Below are 22,508 nucleotides of genomic sequence, written 5' to 3'. Positions count from 1 at the left end.
TAGGTGTAAAAACTCCTGTAATAACTGCTTTGGCGGATAATGTTTGGAGTAACAAATATTACATGAAATCTGTTGAACTTTTATTTTACATCAGAATATGTCTTCTGTCAAGCAGAGAGGAATAATCAGAAATTAATAGATACATCTTGCTTCTGGTGTAGTCCAAGTTTGCCACCCAGAGTACTGTGTGCAGCTCTGGGGCCCGCAGTGTAAGAACGAAATCACCTCTCAGGGTGGGTCCAGAGGCTGCAGCACCTTTCTAATAACTTCTTTCAAAATATGTGAAATATGAGCCTGAAATACCCATGCATAATATACTTCAAAACTGGTTTGAGCATGAAGAGCAGCTCAGTCTTCGTTTAAACATTAATGCCTTTTAACAATGATGTGTAGTACTGCTACTGAGCAATATAGAACCATTGTATGCAGTAGTGCGACTTTGTTCATAACTGCTTGTGATGCTGACATGGTTTCTCTGTGCGTATAATGGATAATGTCAGTACGTCAACACATTGTCTGCTTTCTTAAACAGTGAGTGTTCTGCTGCCCTGTTCAGAGCTATTTAGTTAGGGAAGCTTACTGCAGACACTGCACTGCAGTGGTATGGTGAATTAGCTTTCCAGTATATGCAGCGTTGCATTGTTACATGCCTTGTAACATTGCATTAGTATAATCATGTGGTCAGTGACACCATTTAAACACTTCTTCAGGAAAGTATCAGTGGTGATTTTGATTTTTCCATGCATCCTTTCCTTTCTCCCATAGGGGTGAGTTTTTTTTCCAGTTGTCACAGAAAACTAAATTAAAAAAAAAATCCTACAACTCACTTGTACTAAGCAGCTAAGTGTTTTTTCTCTAGTATACCAAACATAAAGCCAGACAAAAATCCTTATAAGTGGTATTTTGCTTCTGTCTGAAACCAAGCAGTTAGTACAAAATGATCTTTAGAACCTGCTTCTTGTGAGATAGGTGTCTCCCTGTGAAGAGGAGAGAAGCTGGAGAACTATAAGTAGTTTAAAGATGTTTGCAAATATCTGTTGTACTTAAGCTATTATGCTTGCATTTTTTTCTTTTTTTTTTTTTTTTGGTGTGTGAAAAGCTATAATTATTGTGGATTATGGCATAAGAACTGTTCTCTGTACATCAAACTGTCTTTTTTTTTTTTTTTTGTCAGGATATTAATATAGAAAAACGTAGGAAAAACTCCCGACGTGTCAGCTTTGCGAACACCATAAAGTAAGTTTGATCTGAAGAATGCAGATCTACATCTCTTTATTTAAGCATAAAGTTGTAGGTAATAATCTGCTATCACCTGAAATTGCTGTTTGCATACACTTATGGGCATTCAGTGAAGAAAATTGGTGACTTGTTATACTAAGTTGATTTTAAGCCCTGGTAGAAACATTACGCGCTTTCTCATCCTAGCTATAAAGAATGATGGAGTAAATTTCATATAATTAGGAAAGTTTGGTTTTCATTAACTTTTCTAGTGATTTCACATGAAGTATGATAATGGTATCTTCCTGCTGGAAAGTATGGTTGGGTTCAGTAACCTGCTGTCTTTTGGTATCATTTCAGAACATATCATGTGGGAAAAGATTGAGATTAATTTATTTTTTTTTTAATTTTTGCTTTAAAACAGATCATCTTGTGTTTTCAAAAACTGTTTTTCTTTGTTCTTAGCTGCAGAGTCTTCCAGCGAGATCTTAAGAATAATGCAGCAGAGAGAGAAAATGAAGGTAAAAGCTCCTCTCTTTTCTGACAGGTTTCACAGACTATTAGCAACAAGACTTCAGCCAGAATTTAAGAAGTCAAGTTCGTCAATCATAGATAGGGAACAACATGGTCAGCTGTTTATGATGGACTGGATGAAAACCCATTAGTTACTACTACTGTGGACCTTGTAGCTCAGAGATTATTTTTTTTTAGACAAAATGTACGTGGAACAAAATCTGTTTTGGGGATTGTTGTGGTTTAACCTGGCTGGCAGCTAAGCACTACACACCCCTAACCTGCCCGCTGGCAGGACAGAGCAAGAAGCTGAAAAGTCCTTGGCTTCGTGTAAGCGCTGCTCTGCAACAATTTATACATCGGTGTGTTATCAACATCAATGTGTTATCAACATTCTTCTCATCGTAAATCCAAAACATAGCACCCTACCAGCTACTAGGAGAAAAATTAACTCTATCCTAGCTGAAACTAGGACAGGAATTTAGATCAAAAGAAGACCGAGAAGAATGTCATATTCAGTCTGTCAAAAATTACCTAGGAAGAATCTGAAAAGCTAATGCATTTTCAAGTACTTTGGTTCTCTGGGTTTTTGCCATGATAAAAAGGAACATAAAGAGTGAGAACTGCAGAACATTCTTTTCTGTGCACTTTACTCTTGTCTCTGAATGTTTTGATCCTGTTTCTCTCGTTGTAACATCTGATTTTCTTATTTTTAGAGTGTGCAGCAGATACAGGGAATCATGTCCTACTTAATCAGTAAGTCTGGGGAAAAATTATTCCCACACTGCAAATACATTTCTTCACACAGCATGCGACCATAAGAATGTTACTTCTCAAAGAAACCAACAAATGTAACGTGCTTATTTATTTAGATATAAAATTGCTCTATACGTTTGACCGGTTACAGGAATACAGCAGAAAAAGGATATAGCTGTTCTTGCGATTCACAAAAAAAAGTAGATGTTTCTGAAAAATTGAACAATTATGTCTTGAAACTGCTTCATCCAAAATTGATTGTTTGGGAATGTCTTCCAGGAGAGACCTACCAGATTCCGTATTTGATAGAGATGGTCTTGGATGTTTATTATCGTCACTTTTTCACTCAGAGGTGGATAGAGTATTAGTCTGGTCTCAAAGTTCTTGCCTAGATAAAATAAAATTAGGAGATTGTTGCTCACCAACTCAATTTAATTTTAAAAGATTTAGACTGTTTCTGTGCATGAAGGCATTTTTTTATATTTAAAATATACAGCAAGGGAACATTTACCTACAGCTATAGTTAACAAACACTTATAAAGCAATACAGTAACATATGTGTGTATAAACAAAAATCAGTATTCTAAACAAGGCAGTCTGGGCTTGAAAGAACATTCAAGAAAACACTGAAGAGCAGAAGTCATTAAATGTTAGATGAAAAGCCAAAGTTAGTCAGTTTACCTGGCTTTTGATTTTACAGAGAAATGACTGCAGGCTTTAGGAACGCGTCTTCAGTTTCCCAAAAAAAAAAGGAACGACCAGAAATAGAAGGTCGGAGTTAAAAATAACGCATTAACCTGTTTAAAAATCACGTATTCACCTCTTTTCCCATGAAAAAAAGAGTTTCATGGGAAAATACCACTTTAGTTCAAATTACAAATATGTCTTCAATATATCCTAATGTTTGGTGTCTGCTGTCCAGTCATGTATGAGCTCTGCAACACAATTTTCTGCCTGTTAAGTATATTGCTGAAGCCTTCCGGTTTGCAATCTTTTAACAAACTGTTTACCTAAACCATCTTTTGTAGAAATGAAGAACCTGAAGATGTTCCATGTGAGATCACCGGTGAGTTTGAAAATAGATTTAACAACAGAATGACTATTTTTATTCCAAACTATTGATAATAGTTGACAGAACATTTTTAACATGTCTAGAACAGTCTCACTGATGGAGATCTCTATTGCATGAACAGACTCTGTCTCAGTGCTTGTAAACAGCATTATGTATTGTAGAAGCATGGGTAACCTTACTACGTGTTCAAAGGAGTACTGAAAATATTTCTCAGGATATATTTGGTTTTAAATGTGCTTACTCAGAACGTGATACTTATGTAATGAGTGCATTGACCTTCATTTGAGTTGATTAAAATAATAAAATAGCTCAGCAAATGCACTATTTCATTTTCTTTTGACAGGGATGAACACTTTGCTTCATGCTCCTATCCAGGCATTGGTGCAGCAGACTGAGGTATGTGAAGGTGCTCATTTTTTCAGTGCTGAGAATATTAGTGTCCAAAATATATTGCAATAATTTGTGTAGTAAAGGTGAAACATGTACCTCAGCTGCCTAAAAAGTAAATCCTCGTATTCACAAGAAATTTGTCTGAAGCATAATCTTCTATGTTTTGAAGTAGCTTCCTAATCTGATGGTCCTTATACTACACTATTGATAATTTTTGTTTCTAAAATTGCTTTTCAGTATCTGAGCTAGTTCTTACATTTTTTTTCAATGCTTATCTAAAAATATGTAAAGGAGCTTATATTTCAGATAGGTCAGTTTAATTTTTTTCCTCATGGATTACTGTCTACTTTTTTTTTTTTTTTTTTTTCTATGGGTGGAATGGATATACACTGTCTGTTCCTACTGTTAAAAAGGTTTAGAAAATTGCAGTGACTGGCATGAAAATGTAACTGAAATGCTTCAGTTGACTCAAGTGATAAAACACAACATTTTTAGTTAAGACCTTCACAGGCACATAAATCCTGAACTGTGCTATACTTCAGTGGTGATGTCATAGGTCTATTTTATCAAACAAAGCAATTGAACAGTATCCTTTGATCCAATGGCTTCCTTTCATGCTGAATTTAAAGATATGGTTTAAAGAATGTCTTAGCTCTTGTGAAAAAGTAAAGGTTAAAATCTAGTGTGGATTAAAAGATGTGTGCCATGATCCTATAAAGGTCATACTGAAACCCTCTTTCTCCTTGGTTTAAGTAATGTATATGATTCTTGCTTTTTCTAGTGTATTTTATTTCTTGCATTTATAAAATAATAATGCATATATAACAATGTACTTAATTTAAGGTAAACACAAAGTTGTTCTTAATCAGTGTATTCATTATGTTTGATAAAGTACAGTATTATATCTTGATACGGGCCAGTTTTTATCCACAGCTTTAAAACTCTAAATCCTTTCTATTAAAGAGACTAAAATCTTCTTAGTCAGGGTGGAAGACTCTTTTAAAAATTCCAGCTTGGCACTGCTGTTTTGGGGAATGTACATGATAAGCTGGGCAGGGATTTTGCAGTGAGTGGGTGGGGAAAGATAGAAACGCCACATAGAAAATATTGATTCATAAGTCTCGGTGATTGTTCCGTGTCTACAATGATTTCACATGTGAAGATGTGAAGTTTTTGTCCAATAGAAATCTGATCAACATTCTTTCCAAATTCTATTTAAATACATAAAGATATTACAAACACAGAATGTAGGCTGTAAGAATTTGTAACAGTTAAATTGTCCTTTCCTTTAATATGTTACTACTTGTTGAGAAGGACTGAAATGTTTGTTTTCCTCCCCAAAAAGCTGTAAAGATAGAGCTCTAACCTTTAGACTGCATTAGTTGACTTTTGTTTTGAATAAAGTAAACCACTGTGTCATTTGTTACAAGTGTCAGTAACTGTCACTTCTTGTCTTTTTTCAGTGCCATGATGTGGACAACGCCACTCAAAGAACAAATAGGCATGACACAACACTCATCTTTTCAGATGAAAATGAAATGGAAATGACAGCTAGTCACACTGCAGTGATTGCACGTAACCTGAAAAACAATGAAACTGACAAAACTGAGAAAATAGATATCACATCATTTCTGGCTGGGTTAAACTCTAACAGTGGAAAGGCAGAAATGAGTAAAGAATTTCATTTCTCCGTTGATCCTACAAACCGTCTGTGCCCATCTTTTGAACAGAAGGAAGATGCTACTGCGGTAAAAAAAATTAATTTCAATGAATTTTTGATACGCTTGAAGTCAAATGAAAAAGCACTCAATCCTATTGAAGGACCTGAAAAAGAAAACCTTTTTTGTGTCTCTTCACAAGTCTCAGAAAACATGGCACGATCATCAGTGGAATCTGATTATTTCCATGAACCACTGGCCACCATCAATGTAACAAAAATCTTTAGAGAGCAAGATGATGGAATGGAAGTGACAAAATGCCAAGCATCTGATATTAAAAATATGCGTTCTGGTATTTGTGGGGCTCCACCAGAGCAATTACCGTGTCCAGACGTTACTGAGGCATTTGCAGATGATGGAATGGATATGACAACTAGTCACACTGCAAAAATGTCTTTTCCTTTTGCCAGTGTTGGAAATCAAAGTCTAAACTTCAAAAAGGATTTCCCATCCATGGAGACAGATAATTATTCTGTAGTAAAGAGAGCATCTCATCAGCAATTAATTGTAAAGCAGGATCCTCAACTTTGTACAAACAAAAAAACAGTAAATGTTGAAGACACTGTAGATACTACAGTGCCGCAAACTTTTAAGCAAGAGACCAGGACTTTGTCTGCTATCCCGGGATCTGTTTCTTCTGAGACTGTCTTCCGAGGTGATGAAACAGTTTTTTCGAAATGTGGTGACATGGAACTTACTGGGAATTACACATATGTAATCTATAATGAAAGTGCCAAAGGAATGAGCAGTTCATGTCATAAAACTTTTGAGAAAACAGTTAATACAAACTCTTTGCCAGTAGAAAGCAGACATCCAGCACTTGATGATGATACAGAAAGTCTATCATCTTTAGATAACCGAGCTTCTAAGTTACATAAAACTAATGCACTTGAACACCTTTCAGGCTCAGATGGGAGAGCTGAAAGAGTGACCCAAGATCACGGGACTGCTTCAGTGGATGTTGGTTTTGATTCGTGTAGAAATTCAGTGTCCACTGGTACCTGTAAGGTGTTTTCAGGAAAAGGTATGGCATTGAGTAAAACTTGTATTGACAAAGCTGATGGAAAGAATGTTGAAAATGAATTTCCTCCTGGAGTGTCCATTTCTGTCACCTGCAAACCACATTTTCTTGATAACAGAGTGTCCACATCTCCCAATTTAAGTGAGCAGGAAAAAATGGAAATAACTAAATGCCAGACTGTTATCATTGATGATCAAAGCATTGGGATAACTGCAGAAGCAAAACAAATGCATGGTAAAAGAATTCCAGGTGAGAACCACAACAAAAATGTCAGTGCTGTGGCAAGTTCTTTGGACAGGGACAAGGAAAATCTTGAGGCAATTGGTTTTGATGTGAACATGAAAAGAAAACAGCCTATGGAAATGAATACTGATGATGTTGAGGTGATAATAGTCAATAAGAAGGTTAAAAAATCAAACTTTCAGGCAAGTGGTCTGATTTCCTGTGCGAAGAGCGTGTGTTCATTACAAGAGCAAAAGACAGAAATCGCAGAAAATCCTGCTGCCACCAACAGTGCATTCACGTCTTTGCAAAGTCAAGAAGTCGATATAACTCAGCCTTTGAAAAAAAACCTTCAGAATGCTTCAGTTTCCTGCACAAATGACAAAACAGACGTGTTTTCAGATGATCAAAACATGGATGTAACCAAAGCTCATTCTGTTGCTTTTGAAGTTGCTCCTATTAATACAGTACAAGGATATGAGAATACTCGTAATCAAAATAATGTGATATCCAAGCAGCTGCAAAAACGGATCTCCCAGTTTTCCAATAATTCTGGTGTAGATCCCACTGCAGGTCAGACTGCAGCAATAGAATATAGGGATTTCAAAAGGAGCTTGGATAAACAAACTGTTACTCCTTTATCTGCAAATGGTATGTTCATTTCTAGTAATGAAACCACTCCCTCCGGAAATACAAGAAATGTACAACCTGCAAAAGTACTAGGTATAAATGCAGATTGCCAGAACTCTGACAGGCAAGTGAAAACTCATACTATGAAGGTAGTAAACAATGCATTGTCAACTCGAGAAGAGTCTGAGAGAGATTTCCTGATCAGCAAAACAGTTTCTTCACAAGAGGATTTGAAAAATCCTCTGTCAGTCGATGGCCTGCACTCGGGTATTGAAGAGAAGTTACTAACTAATACATCTGAACAACAGAAGAGAAGTTCCAAGTTGCCTTCCTTTTCAGAAAAGTCTGTTTTATTTCCCTCTGGTGAAAACATGGACTTGGCTGAAAGCTGTGCAGCAATTTTTCCTGATCAAAACATCCATATGATATTACCAGGAAGAAAAGCAGCACCAGTACATGTTGTTGAAGATGAAAATAAAACATTATCTTTAAAAAGAGAGGTCATGATGACAATAAACAGTCAGGAGCAGCCTGGGTGCAATACATACTCCTTGGTATCTGGTAAGAAAATGTTAACTGTGACTGGTTTAAAGCATTTTGTAGATGAGAAAACTACCATATTTTCGGAAGATGCTGATATGGACATCACAAGAAGTCATACGGTTTCAGGAGAAAACAAAATAATTTTGCTGCCTAAAAGTTCAAGCAATGCCATACCCTTTGTTTCTGGGGATAAAACTTGTGTTTTTACAGACAATAATGACATGGAAATAAGTAGATTTGATACTGTTGCAATTGATAAATCTGTGGAAAAGGCTACAGCTGGAGGGATGCTTAGCAGAGCTAATAGGACTGAAAGGAAAAGCTCCAAGGGAACAACAGGGGAAAAGACTGTTTTATTTTCACAGAGTAATGAGGATAATGACATGGAGATCACAGAGAGCCATACGGCTGCAATAGGCCATGAAATTGTCTCCCAAAAAGAGGTCAGGCTTCATTCTCTGTCTTCAGCTCAGCCTGTTAAAGCTGTTAAGTTCACAAGTAACCAGAGTTACGTGGACATTACTATGTCTTGCCCTGCTGATAAAATTACAGTAAAACTTTTACATGATGATAACTTGAACTTGAATAAAGAGGTTGGACAGGATGCTCCTTCAAACAGTGATGCTACTGTGCTTCCTGTGGATGATATGGAAATCACTAAAACCCATAACGTAACTTTGGAAGCAAATTCTCTGCAGGCTAGGCAACCCAATCGATCTGTTCCTCTATGTTCCACAATTATTTTTACAAATGACAAGGCTGATATGGAAATGACCAGCTATCTCCCTGATGATGAAAGTACTGAAAGAGTCCTGTGTGAGGACAGAGTAAACCCAGCTAAGCAGGTTGGACAGGAGGCTCTTTCAGGTAACAAAACAGTCGTTTTTACTTCGGCTGAGGATATGGAAATCACTAAAACTCATACAGCCGTGTTAAGAGGTGATGTGTGGGACAGAGGGTTAGTTCCAGCCGTTTCTGCAGTTCCTGCTGATCAGACCACTGTGTTTCCACACAAACAAGATGATATGGAAATAACCGTATCTCATACTGTTGCTGTTAATAACAATATGGAAGGATTTGAGAACCAGCAAGTGTCACATAAAAGCACTCGACAACCAGGCTTGCATAGTGCATCGTTGTCTGCTTGCAGAGATGAAGTAGATTCTCTGCAAGTAAAAGATCTGAATGGTGAGTATCTTAAAAAATCTAATGATAACCTCACCACTCCTTCTTCATCAACCTCAGCATTTCCTACTGAGAAGGGAGCTGCCAAAGTTCACAGTGGTGCAATACCAGATTCCGTTTATTCTATCGCACTTCCAGAAGACACTCCGCATGTCCGGGCACCACAGGATCTTGACCTTGCCACGGATAATTCAGTTCCTGTAAACAGTCAGCAGGATCTTGTACAGCCAGGAAAACTGAAATTAAAGAGAGTGCCTTTCAAATTTCCAAGTAATGCCCCCTTGGAGTGCAGTGAAGAAACTGGAGATGTGGTATCCCGTGTTTCCCTTCCTGTTCAGCAATTGGATTCTTTGAAGAGTCCTCCAGATGGACTTAGTAGTCAGACAAACCAAGTATTGAAAGATAATTCATCTAGGCATGAAGATCTAGATGCAGTTTTAGCCAAGGATGGAGCAGTTCCTGTTTCTGACAGTGAATCAAAAGAAAACGAGAGGCTGTCAGCTGAAGGGGAAGTACTTCCAACAGACTTCCAAATAGAATCTGAACAAACTAAGCAACCTTTGGTCAGTGACAGTCCAAGAGATCCAGTAGATCCTACTCTTGTACCTAAATTATCAGGTATTTTAAATGTTTGTTCAAAACTGGAAAATATTAGAAGGAAATCTATAGTTGTCTCTGTTCCTGAAACCACTGTTTCTGACCAGCTGCATAAGTTACCAACTCAACCAGAGGATACCTTGAGGTTAGGAAAAAATACCATAAATGAACAAGATAATTTATTTTATCCCAAGGAGCAGGAGAATGCATGTCTTGAATCTGGAGCAGCTCCTGTAGGTACGAATTTAGGTATGGCACTTAAGGACAAATATCAAGGAGTAAATGTCCCTCTAGGTATCTTCCAACCTAAACTACCAAGCAGAAGAAATCCTTCTGTTTCTAACATGCAAGACGTAAATGCAAAATCTTCAGAGAAAGTAGAAGCACTGGTTTCAGAAGTAAACGTAAACACCAGTGAAGCACCAGATTACACCAAATCTAGTAGGCAGAACTTCAGCCCTTCTCAGTTTATAGCAGAAGAATTTCTTCCCATATGCCAAGAAGCAATGGATTCGAATGACTCTGTAAGCTTTGGATCTGTGGAAGATGGTTGCAATGAGATAAACAAGAGAAACATCTCCCACAATGAACAGGTTAAACGTGAAGAAACAAATGAACAGGTTAAACATGAAGAAACAAAAGCTTCTTGCAAGAGCACAAAAAGAGCTTTGGAACAAGATGAGGAGGATCTTCAAAGTCTAAAGAAGCTCAAGGCAGAAGAAAGCTTGGTTGGTGGGACCTCCCTTGACTTGCAGGTGAGCCTGATCACTCATTGACAGCGTGTAAGTGCACTGACAGTGCTTTTTAGATACTGAGATGCAAATTCTCTTTATCGCCAGTTTGTAGTCATTTTGTTCTATTTTCCCAAGAATTTCTCTCACTGTTTTATCAAACTAAAACAATTGATGTGTGCAACTTCCCAGATCGATGACAGAGTAAGGGATATGTCAGTTCTCTCCACATTATCCTATTAAGCCTTTCTCGAATAAGTATTCTTAGTTGTCTGCACTAAACCATGTGCTAGTTGTTGCTTAGGTATAGTGATAGATTAAGGCTGAAAGCAATTACTTAGAAAATAAATGTTTATTTTAAATTAGCTGTCTTATGGGCAGCACGAATTGCCATGGGCTCAAGAAGATCTGTGCAAATATGGAGCGCTAATCTGACCTTAAAATTAGTTTGTACATTATCAATACAAACTTTCAAATTCCTAAAGCTGCAAGAGTGTGCTGTGGTGGCTACTGCTTTGAGAAATGAATGACAGATTTTGTAACATCACTTCCTATATGCCATGGTAGGAAATGGCTTAAGTATATGCTGTTTTTTTATGCTAATTAGCTATAAAATGTGCAGATACCAAAAATAAATTTTGAATGTCAAGAAACAGCTACATAAGCAATTGATTGAGTTATTCTTACGTTGTTTCATATAGCTTTTCTTTTCCTTTTTTTTTTTTTAACTTGCTGATACTAGGTTACTTCTGGCGCTCTATCTCAAAGCCAAGTAGATGTTCGTGAAGGTGAAGATCCTCCAAATCTATCAGCTAAAAACCTGGACTGTACTCATGCCAACAGCAGCAGCTCTCTAGATTCTGTTAAGGCTGACACAGAATTAACAAGTAAGACTTCCTTTGTAGCAATTGCCTCAAACTTTTCTATTCTTTTTGCTTAATCAAGGATGAGCCCTACCCATAATACATATTTAATTTCTGAAAAGCCTTGAGTGCTTTTGGTACAGCTTCCTACCCAGCCAGCTGACGTGATTTTACGTTCTGGCTATGAGGCCAAGCCATTCAAGCAATACTGAGATGAGGAGGAAAAGCAGTAGAATTTAAGTACACCTTTGTTTTAATGGGCAGGTTGGGCTGAAGAGGCGGTTTAGGTCCCCTAGCACAGAGTAAATCTTAGTTTATTAGCTCTTGCCGATTAGCTGGTACCTACCAATGAGGCAGAAATCTGCCAGTCATCTGGTAAGTGATATTTTGCCTATGTTTACAAACCCAATTCCAACTTTGCCCCTTGCAACCATGAATATATATGTTTTGTCCAGTGGAAGTTGGATTCTCCTTTGAGTGAGAAACTAGGCCTTCTTAGCTTGGCACTTGAAAGCTGTGGTTTTACCTAGAAATTTGCTGGCAGCTCAGATGCCATTTGGTCTCTGCCTACCAGTGTTTCCCTCTGAACTGGCTGGAGTCTGTTTCTCAGATTTATTACTTTTTAGTATGATACATGTGGCTTTCCTCCTATAGAAAAGTGAATTCTGTCTTTTCATTACCACTCTAACATGAATTTTATTTTACATTAAATTTCTAATCTATTCCTTAGGATTTGCCTAAAGTAGTTTTTTCTTCATTAACTTCATTCAGCACCAGATACACACATAAAGGTCAAACTGTATATTAAAATGGCTTTACTTTTGGAGCTAATGAACTAAGATTCATATTTCTGTAATAATATTTTTAACCTCACCAATGTCCTTTTCTTATTTTTCTCTAGTTCAGCGATGCAGTCAGATGGAGTCTCAGCTTCTCACAGACAGCCTCTGTGAAGATAATTTATGGGAGGTATGCATATAGCTGAGAAATGTTAATTTCTTTTCCTAACAGGAAAAATACTTGTGTGCATATATACTAATAAGCGTTCTCACTTGAAGAATGTACTTAAGTGTATGTTTTTCCTAACTTTGCAGAAATTTCAGAGTGGTGTTATCACAGTTGGAGAGTTTTTTACACTTCTTCAAGTCCATATTCCAATTCAGAAGCCCCGACAGAGCCATCTTCCAGCCAGTGTGAGTATCTGTCCTCCTGATATGCAAGAGGCTTTGAATTATACTTGTGGTTTGTCATTGTTTTTTTAACAGCTAAGTGGTCTGTATTGAAGGTCTTTAAATGAGTCAAGGCAGAAGTCAATTCCACCTTAGGAAGTTAGACATGCCATGTTTTCAATTCTGTCTTTGCTTGTTTACCTCTGATAACGGATGCTTTTTTTTTTCCCTCAGTACTGAAAAGTAGAATAGATTTCTATCTCTTGACAAAATACTGTGTATTGAGGATCATCTGTTCTTGGATAAAGATTCTGATCCTTGGTTTTTGAGCTTGCTAAAAGAGCAAAATGTTTGAAAGCAAGAATTAGAAGCTGTATCTAACTTCACTTTATCTTCTTACTACGTCCATTATCCACTAAAGTCAGAATCCCAAAATGCTGCTCTGCCCTCCTGCTGCCGTCTCTTCTATTCTTTTCTAAGCTGCTGCACCATGACATACCTGTTCTCCTTATTTCTCACCCTTAAGTCTGTTCTGCCTGAACCTTTTTTCAGTATCCTCATCCTCAATGGAGAGAAGACTTCTTTTGAATTCTTGCTGATATGGGAACAAATATTTTGCACGCATGCATACAGACAAGCACCATGTATTAGTAGTAACCTGATACCAAACAAAGAAGTAATTGTACTGTGCAGCCTCTCTGAAAACAAGGCAAGGTGTCACAATTAAGAGAAGACTGAGATTTTTCACGAGGCAGTTTTAGGACGAGGAATGCCTTTCATTAATCCACCTCTGGCAACATAATTCTTAAAGTAGAATTTTTTTCTGTAAGCTCATCTTGAGTCTGTCTTTAACCCATCCACACTTCTCCATCCACACTTCTCATGTTCTGCAAATTTTGATATATGAAGTTGATCTTCAGGTTGTTCTTCTTAAAGCCCTGTGAAGAGAAAACCTCAAAGCTAGTATAGCAGCACATGACTAGCAAAAGCAAAATAAAATTTGTTTGGGTTTGGTGGGGAGGAGTTGGAGTTTTGGAGTGTGGGCTTTTTTGTTTGTTTTTTCCCTAGTGGTTCTGTTCCATAATGTTTGAAGGTACATTGAGGAGTCTGCAAAAAATATTTTACCTTTAGCTATAATGTTCTGAGATACCTGATTTGTGTTTTGCTATGCTATGGTTTTGTTCATTTAACATGTGGATTGCTTCAGTCAATTACAATTGCACCAATCCCTTTATTCAGCCTGGGTTTACTCAATGCCTGGAATTTAGTTCTGTCATTTACGTCTGGGGGAGGGGGGGAGAAAGCACTGGGAAAAACTGTCCAAACTGAAAAAAAAAAAAACGTGCTGAATTTTAGTGTATCTACTTTCCAGTATTTCTTCCAGTGGCTCCAATGAAAAGGTAGATTCCTTCTTACATAGTCTAGTTGTTGCTTTCCTTGTATAGAGCCACTTCCAGTAATGCAGTAGAGAAATTTACAGGGACAGTCAGCTTTGATGTGCAAATTGGTAAGCAAGATACTGAAGTCAGTTTCTTATGTTCAGTCCTTAGTTTTGGATAAGCACTGCAAAATGTAAGTGTGTACTGCCAGTTGTAAAGTGTTCCAAGTATAAATATCTGACTTCTAACTCTTTACTTTCAGAAATAACTGGAAGATGTTCCCTTTATTTCCCCTAACTTAAAAGTAAACTAGGAAACTTGTCCCATTACAGTATTGTAATAGCTTACACATTTTCTATCAACTTGATTTTTACATTTTACTGTTATTATGTCAGTTTTGTGTTTCAGTAAAGATACCTGATTTTTATATAAGCTCTCTTAAGAATGGTGTATCAGGGTTGCTTGTGTGTACACCTTTGTGTAGCCAACTGATTTTCCAATTAAATGCTGGAAATAGTCTGTCACCTGTCTGGATTTCATGAGTAACTGCCATTTCTTAAAAAAAATTATCTAATAAAGTAGTGTGAATGAGCTGCTTAGTTTTCTCTATTGACATGGAAAGCTTTTGAGTTTTATGAGTAGAGAAAGTTTGTTTTTATTTTTTTTTATTGTGTTTATTTAATAGAGGATATGGGGAATCAGCTCAAACAGTTCCATTTATTGTTGCTTACAGCAGTTTCTGCTGGCATGGCAAATGATGTGCCAGGGGCAATGGAAAAGCCATCATGCAAAGTGTAAAGCATTAGCAGTGTCTGTATAACTTAGAAGTAGGTTTGGCAGGTTCTTCTATGCCAGTACTTTTTCTAGCATGCTGGAGAACTTTTCAGTAGTCTGTTCGATGTTAAATAAGTTCTAATGACATTCATTCTTCCTTCTTCTAAATGGGTTCTGTGACACCTCTTTTGGTAGCGTGAAGTAGTTTCCATCACAATGACATATTAAAAATTCCTAACAGTTGTTGTGTATGAAAAGATATATTCAAGAATGTACTCTTTGCATGCTAAGTGGTATATTTGTGAAAATTCTTTACTTGTGAAATTCATTCTAGTAATTCAGGTTTAGTTCTTAGAAAGCTAGCTCCGGTGTAACCCAGTCTTACAGTTGTAAGATGTTACGTTGTCAGGGTACGTAAGTCAGCAGAACATTCACATTAGAAATTTGGATACCTTCTTGGAAATAAGGCACCCTGCTGTGGTGTTCTGCCTTTATTCATTCCTTCTTTGCTGACTGACTGAGATTTCTGAGTTGCCTATGCAAGAGGAAGTAAAAAGTGTCCATTTTAAAGTTCTTTTTAATTCTGATACGGTAAAAGAATGAAAGCTGATAAAAAGAATGAAAACTATATTAACATAATTTGTATTGATTGAATTGTTTCCTTTATGAATGTTAAATCTCTTGAAGTTTTATTTAAGATACTATTCTTAGCTACAATTTAGTTTACACTTCCAATTTGCAAATTTATTTGTACTGAGCTGTCTCTAAATATTCATGCATCTTACAGAACTTTGGTACAACTCATTAGCATCTGACCGCTGATAAAAACAAACATAAAAAATAAAATAATCACAAAGACTAAAAGCATTCTCTGAAGGGATTGAATTAACCTGTTATTTATGTGCTTCGTATATAAGTAATTTTTGGAATATCCCCATCTTATTTATTGGATGTGACTAAAGGCTTACTAAAAATTGTGAATTTAAGATAACTACACTTGATTCAGAATCTTGTTTTACTCTGGAGCACTATAATTATCTGGGTAATGTACACACATTTTTTCAGTTTTCTGTCTAAAAGTAGTATAACCTCTTCCAATTTAGGTTTTTGAGCTCTAGTGATGAGAGCTCCTTTTTTCCCAAAAGGAAGTCTGTTCTCGAAAGTGAGGAAACAGGGAGCATAAAAGTGAAATGAGCTACTAAGGTTATAGGATTACCTTTTCACAGAAATAATTGGACAGGTCCAGAATGGGGAGGAAAAAATCGTTAAAGTACGTCAAGCTACCTCCGTTGTTTTTTTTCCTGTTCTGCAAAAAGAACGATTCAGGCCTTTTTGGTGGTTTCTGTACATGAATTGATAGAAAGTTGCTGTTTTTAAAAAGCATGCATCTTTTTTTCTTTTTCCTCATCATTTTTCTCTCTGTTCTCTTCCAGTGTGCTGTCAGTGCACCACCAACTCCAGAAGACCTGATTCTCAGCCAATATGTTTATCGCCCCAAGCTGCGTATTTATGAAGAAGATTGCCAGGTCCTTTCTCAGATGATAGATGAGTAAGTCTTTTATTTCTCTTTTTTCAATCACAGGTTATATTAGTAATTCTATTTTTCAGCTCCATTTGCATGCAGAATGTCCTTAAGAAAGTTATTAATTACAAATGGGAAAAACAGAAAAATGGGAATAAACTTACTTAATGTAGGTAGCCAGTTTATTACAGGTTTATACGGTATAGGGCAAACTCATGGGGAGGAGCTGTGGTTATGGAGATAAAGCTTGTTTTTCCTCTGGTACTAATAGAGTGTTTCAGTTGCACATCAGAAGAATTAAAGTAAAAGGTTTTGAGTTGTACTCAAAATAATCAAACATAGGAAGCAAAATCATAATAGGTTATGATCTGTTGTTTGTTCCAATTTTCCAGTGTTTACTGTTAATTGAAATACAGTTACCATAACTTATTTCCTTAACCTGAAGGTCACTTCTGGTCTGATACATGATGCCGTTTACAATTTGTGTTAAATCAGGTTTTATGGTAAAATTCAAAATCAGTAGTAAGATTTTTCGCAGCCCCGTTAGCACCATTTCCCATTTCTTTAGCTGTGTAACTCTCCATCTCCTGTTCAGACCTGTTCTCTACAAAAAAACAATAGAAAGTGAACTTTGCATTATGTTCCAGAGTGTAAAAAACATAGCCCCTGTGTAGTGAAGGCTTTAGAGGACCTCTCCAAGATGTAATACCCAAATAAATGAAAATGTTTACATTTCCATACCTTAATTAGAAAAAGTGAATATAGTGTATAAATACCAATGTACTTCTTTATACGCTTGATGCAGTTACAACGAGCCTTTCTTTCAATTCTTTCTTTTTTTTTTTTTTCCTGTATTTCAGATTAAAACAGTATATAAGCGTCCAGGATCAACCACTGGTGAACGTGAATAAGAGTTTGTGGGAAGTAATGAGAACCTGTTCTGATGAAGAGGTAATATTGCATAACAAAATAATGTAATGAAGGAGTAATTTATGCATTCAAATTTATGAAGAATTTGCACATTTAAATAAAATAAGAACCATAATGGTCACTGAGTAATAGTAGGTAGGTAGAAGATACAAGGTAGAATATTTTCTGAATGAAAGTCTACTATGAGAACTGGAATAAAGAATTTCTTATATGCCAGAAGGGTTGAATGCAAAGATGATTATAGTACTTTAGAGGAACATGTTACTGTGAAACAGAAAAACTTGATGCTGATAATTCAGGTTAGTTAAAGAAGAGAAACTTTAAAGAAGCCCAAGCAAACAGTGCAATTTTGGAAGCGAAAAAACGAAGTGCTCTTACTGCTGAAGCTCTAGCTTCACTGGTGGTACAGAATTGTCCATTAACTTAAATGTTTATTTAGTTTGGAAAGGTATGGGTAGTAGTGTGAGACATAATAAGCAGAAAACGTTACACAAAAATAAAACTGCATACAGAATTTGGAGTACAACGGTGGTGTCATGTGCCAAAAGAAAGATGATGAGGCCAGAGAGTATTTAAAGGAGGATGCTAATGATAATGGGCTCAAAAAGCACCCCAAAGACATTTGAATTTTAAAAAACAGAAGCATTATAAGAGCGTCCCAAACAGAATTAAAAAGGTAGATCAAGGGATTGTTTTCCTCACTTTTAATGCCAAGAATAAAGGACTAGTCAAACAAAATAAAAAGTAAAAAATTTGGAAGACAGTATTGTTCATAGTTCATAATTAGATTTCTATTACAGTTTATCACTGAGGCTAGGATATTAGCCGGATTCAGGAAAACTATACTTAGAAGCAATAAAAGCACCAGAATCATTAGTGAAAAATAACAGATTTGAAAGGTTATTAAGGAAACGTCTACATAGCGGCATTACAATGATACCACCTAGTGGAAATGGATTGAAAACACTACAAAAATGCTTTTTGTAAGTTCCTCTCAGTCTTCTGGATTGACAACTGCCAGAGGAAACCTTGAACTACACAATTCTCATAGTCATTTATAAAGTAGTTGAGTCACCATTCCGGGAGCTGTTAAAAGACTGGGGACATGGTTTAGTGGTCTTGACAGTGCTAGATTAACAGTTGGACTTGATCTTAGATGTCTTTTCCAACCTAAATGATTCTGTGGTTCTGTAATCTGTAGCTATATTCTATTAAAACTGGTGGCTTTTTTTATTTCTTGCAGTTTGGGCACTGCATGGACTTCTGTTAACATTTTGGTTAGCCTCCTTAAGTTAGCCCCTTAGTAAGGGGGCAAGTGTTCTGAATAAGTCTTAAACAATTAGAATGAGACATCTGAATGAAGCTGCTGGTTTTTAGCAGAAGCATCTCCTTAAGTTATTGGAGCTGTTAAAATCTGATGATACTGCTTTCTATGCTGCTCACTCTTGGAATACAGATTGTGTTGGATCTTTGCTAAGAAAACCATTACTTTAGTAGTAGCCTTGAATTAACTTGGATTGTCCAGTCTTAAATTCAATTTCCTTTGAAACTATCATGTAATACTGCAGCTAGAGAAATGGGATATTGCAGGGAGGGAGAGCAGAGAAGAGAGAAAGAGTTGATTGAAATCTTTTGTTTCGCATTCCCATTCACTTTCCCTTCTGTATTTTCTATTCATTGCAGCTGAAGAGCTTTGGAGCAGAACTGAACAAAATGAAATCCTATTTCATCAAAGAAAGTAAAATCTTGGCTCACAATGAGAAAGAGGCATTATACAGCAAATTACTGCAGAGTGCACAGGTAATGTGCCGCAAGGCTGCAGAGGTTTAGGTTTAGCAGAGGAACTTCTATATTTTATCTGTGCTTAGACTGGCATAAGCTGTGACCATCAAATGTAGGACCCTAACCACCTTGTATAAGACTCCTCCGTATTGAACTTGTTTTCCTTTTATTTATAAGCAAATATAAAACACATTGGGACAGTGACTTTGCTTCTAGTTGAATTACAGGAACCTTCTACCTATGTATAAGTTAAAAGCTCTAGAAATTTATTTAGTTACATCTCATCTCATCCCTTCAAAAAAAGAAAGTGATTAGGAACGTTGTTAAGTATCTGGTATTTCCTTACCTATGGCAACTGTCTTACTGTCTGTTAGTCTGCCTCTTCATTCTAATGACAGGTTGTGTCAGCTACTTTAACTAGTTTATTAGCAAGCAAAGATCCACATGGTGGTCCGAGAAGGCGTTCAGCCTCTTTAAAAATTTCATTGACTTGTGTAAGAACACATTGCAACAGAGTACAATTTTCCCGTCTTAGGAACAATATGAAAAGCTACAGTCAAGAATAGCAAATGTGGATGAATTGCTCAAGGAGGCAGAAAGCTGTCTGGCTGAACTGGAAGCAGGTATGTGTTTGCAAACCAGTGACTGATTTGCTGATTTCTTGTCCAGTCCCTGTGTTTTTCTGTAGAGCTGCTATGTAAATGCATCAAGATTCTGTGTCTGGTGCTTGCTTGGAATTTTAAAAGTCCCATATTACAAATATCCATTAGGTCTGAACGCCTTTGTTTGTGTCTGCAAACTCATTTTGTGGGAATAACTTGCACATCAAATGAAGTCTGGGAGCATTTCTGCATTGAAATACAGAATTATAATTGTAGCCAAGCTGGCTAAATCTGAAAGTGATGACAGCACAGCTGCTGGCAGCACACAGAACCTGCTAGTGATCCCGCAGATAGGCAAGCCTAAGCTTTGTACTCCAGGACCGTACCATTTTCAGTGTCATGCCTGGATGGTTTAAAACTTGTTCAGCTGTGTTCAAACAAGCTGCAGTCAGTACTTGGGATTGCCACGTAACGATAACTGTGTGTCTTCATAGAACAATAGAATAGTTTGGGTTGGAAAGGGCCTTAAAGATAATCGGTTCCACACCCTGCCATGGACAGGGATACCTCCCACGAGACCAGGTTGCTCAAAGCCCCATCCAGCCTGGCCTTGAACACCTCCAGGGATGGGGCATCCACAGCTTCTCTGGGCAGCCTCTTGCAGTGCCTCACCACCCTCAGAGTGAAGAATGTCTTCCTTATATTTAGTCTAAATCTACCGTTTTTTAGTTTAAAGCCATCACTCTTTGTCCTATCACTACACTCCCTGACAGAGAGTCCCTTTCCAGTTTTCCTGTAGCCCTTTAGGTACTGTAAGGTTGTTGAGAGGTCTTCTCAGAGGCTTCTCTTCTCCAGGCTGAATAACCTCAACACTCCCAAACCCTCTATGTCGGAGAGGTGCTTCAACTCCTTGATCATCTCTGTGGCCCTCCTCTGGAATCATTCTAATACTTTCATGTCCTTCTTGTGCTGGGGGCCCCAGAGCTGAACACAGTCCAGCAGGTGGGGTGTCACAAGAGCAGAGCAGAAGGGGACAATACCCTCCCTCATCCTACTAGCCACGCTTCTTTTGGTGCAGCCCAGGACACGGTTGGCTTTCAGGGCTGCAGGCACACACTGATTGCTTGTGTTGAGTTTCTTACCAACCAACACCGCCAGGTCCTTCTCCTCAGGGCTACTCTCAATCCATTCTCCACCCAGCCTGTGTTTGGATTTGGGATTGCCCTGGCCCAGCTGCAGGATGTCGCACTTGTTGAACCCCATGAGGATCACACAGCCCCACCTCTCAGGCCTGTCCAGGTCTCTCAGGATGGCATCTCTTCCTTCAAGCATGTCAACTGCACCACACAGCTTGGTGTCATCGGCAAACTTGCTGAGGGAGTGCTCCATCCCACTGTTTGTGTCACTGACAAAGATGTTAAACAATGCCAGTCCCAGTCCTGGCCCCTGAGGAACACCACTCGGCACTGATCTCCATCTAGACATTGAGTCATTGACCTCAACTCTCTGAGTGCAATCATCCAGCCAATTCCTTACACACTGTGTAGTCTTATCTGTCAAATCCATGTCTCTCCAATTTAGTGATGAGGATATTTATTTTTTGTTTTTCATTTATTTTTCTTCCTGCTTCTCAATGCCTTCAGTAGAAATTAAAGTGCATGGTAATAGCTTTGAAACAATGCAATAAAAGGAGCTTTATTCTTTATCTGTTACTACTTGAGGGTAATACTAAAATGTCTAGGACTCAGAGATACATGTAAATGACTTCTAAATACTGAATCTGGGAATTCTGCAGAGACCTTCTGATCCTTGTTTCCCACAGATTCTGAATGGGAAGATTGTGAGACAGACTGCAGTGAGGAAATGGCAGAAGAGGACTCTGAATCAAAAAAACTAGAGGAAGGTAATGGTACCAGCTGAACTAACTGCAGTTTTTTTGTGGTGTTTTTTGTTCATTAGTGTTAGTTTTGTTTTGTTTGTGGTTTTTGGTCATTTGTGTTTTTTTTTAGTTTTGGAGGGGGTAAAACTGTTCCCATCCTTGCTGTATTAGTTGATATCAGTGCAAAAATTACCGCTTTCTTTCCCACATTGGATATAGCTAATAACATAAGTGTTAAAGAATGAAAAGGATTTGTTCTTCTCATGGATAAGTGGGATTTAGAACTTGGAAAAATATGACTGGAAGGATGTGTACTGGCTATCATACCCCACACTTCAACTGTTCTGTAACTACTAGCTTTTGTTGGCAACATCAGTATCCAGGTAGAAGTAAGAGCTGTTGAGATCTTTCATGTTGTTAAGGAAGATGACTGCACAGTGAGTTAGGGCTGTCTTTGCTGCTCTTTTCTCTTACAGCTTTTTTTCCTCCTTTCTCTTAGAATTGGCAAGCCTCAAAGCTCAAGAAGAGGAACTTGAAAGGTAAGATGTCAAAAAGCTTAAAGGAGCTTAAAAATGTACACACTCGGGTTCTAGAGATTTTTGTGATTTTTCACCGGTGTGCTACATCAGATGTTTTGCTTTATCTTTGCAGAGAACTGTCAGATCTGGAGACTGAGAACGAGCAAATGTTTGTTCAGCTGAAACATCTACAGGAAAAAGAAAAAAGCTGTGAGGAACTCCTGGAGAGATACAAGTAAGGAAGGGAATTTCAGGTTTTATCTTTTTGTATCGGTTCATTCTGGGGACTCACATTTCTATATAAATGTTTTGGGATTTGTTGTTTTTCCTTTTTATTTTATTTGGAAGATCTTTGGATGCCCCCCTCTTCACAATCTAGGATAAGCAAAAAAGCATTGGTGAACTTCAGTGTGTGAGGAACTGTTCTATTAACAACTTTGTAGTGATACTTTGCATACAGTCTTTCTGCATCCAACTCCCCTCCCATCCCAGAA

The 22,508-nt window shown here is 37.5% G+C and overlaps 1 protein-coding gene across 1 annotated transcript in view; it reads left to right on the top strand.

Moving 5' to 3' along the window:
* KNL1 (kinetochore scaffold 1) overlaps positions 1-22,508 on the top strand; it is a 30,738-nt gene that overhangs the window by 3,818 nt on the left and 4,412 nt on the right. Inside the window, exons 5-20 of the mRNA XM_032189315.1 lie at positions 1,175-1,236; positions 1,684-1,739; positions 2,448-2,487; positions 3,516-3,553; positions 3,903-3,955; positions 5,413-10,620; positions 11,339-11,483; positions 12,361-12,428; positions 12,554-12,652; positions 16,215-16,330; positions 17,164-17,254; positions 18,917-19,033; positions 19,551-19,638; positions 21,440-21,520; positions 21,996-22,035; positions 22,148-22,249. Coding sequence (XP_032045206.1) covers positions 1,175-1,236; positions 1,684-1,739; positions 2,448-2,487; positions 3,516-3,553; positions 3,903-3,955; positions 5,413-10,620; positions 11,339-11,483; positions 12,361-12,428; positions 12,554-12,652; positions 16,215-16,330; positions 17,164-17,254; positions 18,917-19,033; positions 19,551-19,638; positions 21,440-21,520; positions 21,996-22,035; positions 22,148-22,249 — 6,404 coding nt within the window. The remainder of the gene's footprint in view (positions 1-1,174; positions 1,237-1,683; positions 1,740-2,447; positions 2,488-3,515; positions 3,554-3,902; positions 3,956-5,412; positions 10,621-11,338; positions 11,484-12,360; positions 12,429-12,553; positions 12,653-16,214; positions 16,331-17,163; positions 17,255-18,916; positions 19,034-19,550; positions 19,639-21,439; positions 21,521-21,995; positions 22,036-22,147; positions 22,250-22,508) is intronic.

The sequence above is a fragment of the Aythya fuligula genome, chromosome 5 (genome assembly GCF_009819795.1).
Source record: "Aythya fuligula isolate bAytFul2 chromosome 5, bAytFul2.pri, whole genome shotgun sequence".
NCBI classification, from domain to species: Eukaryota; Metazoa; Chordata; class Aves; order Anseriformes; family Anatidae; genus Aythya; species Aythya fuligula.
The sequence above is the reverse complement of the archived record's forward strand: the minus strand, read 5'-3'. Positions and strand labels throughout refer to the sequence as shown.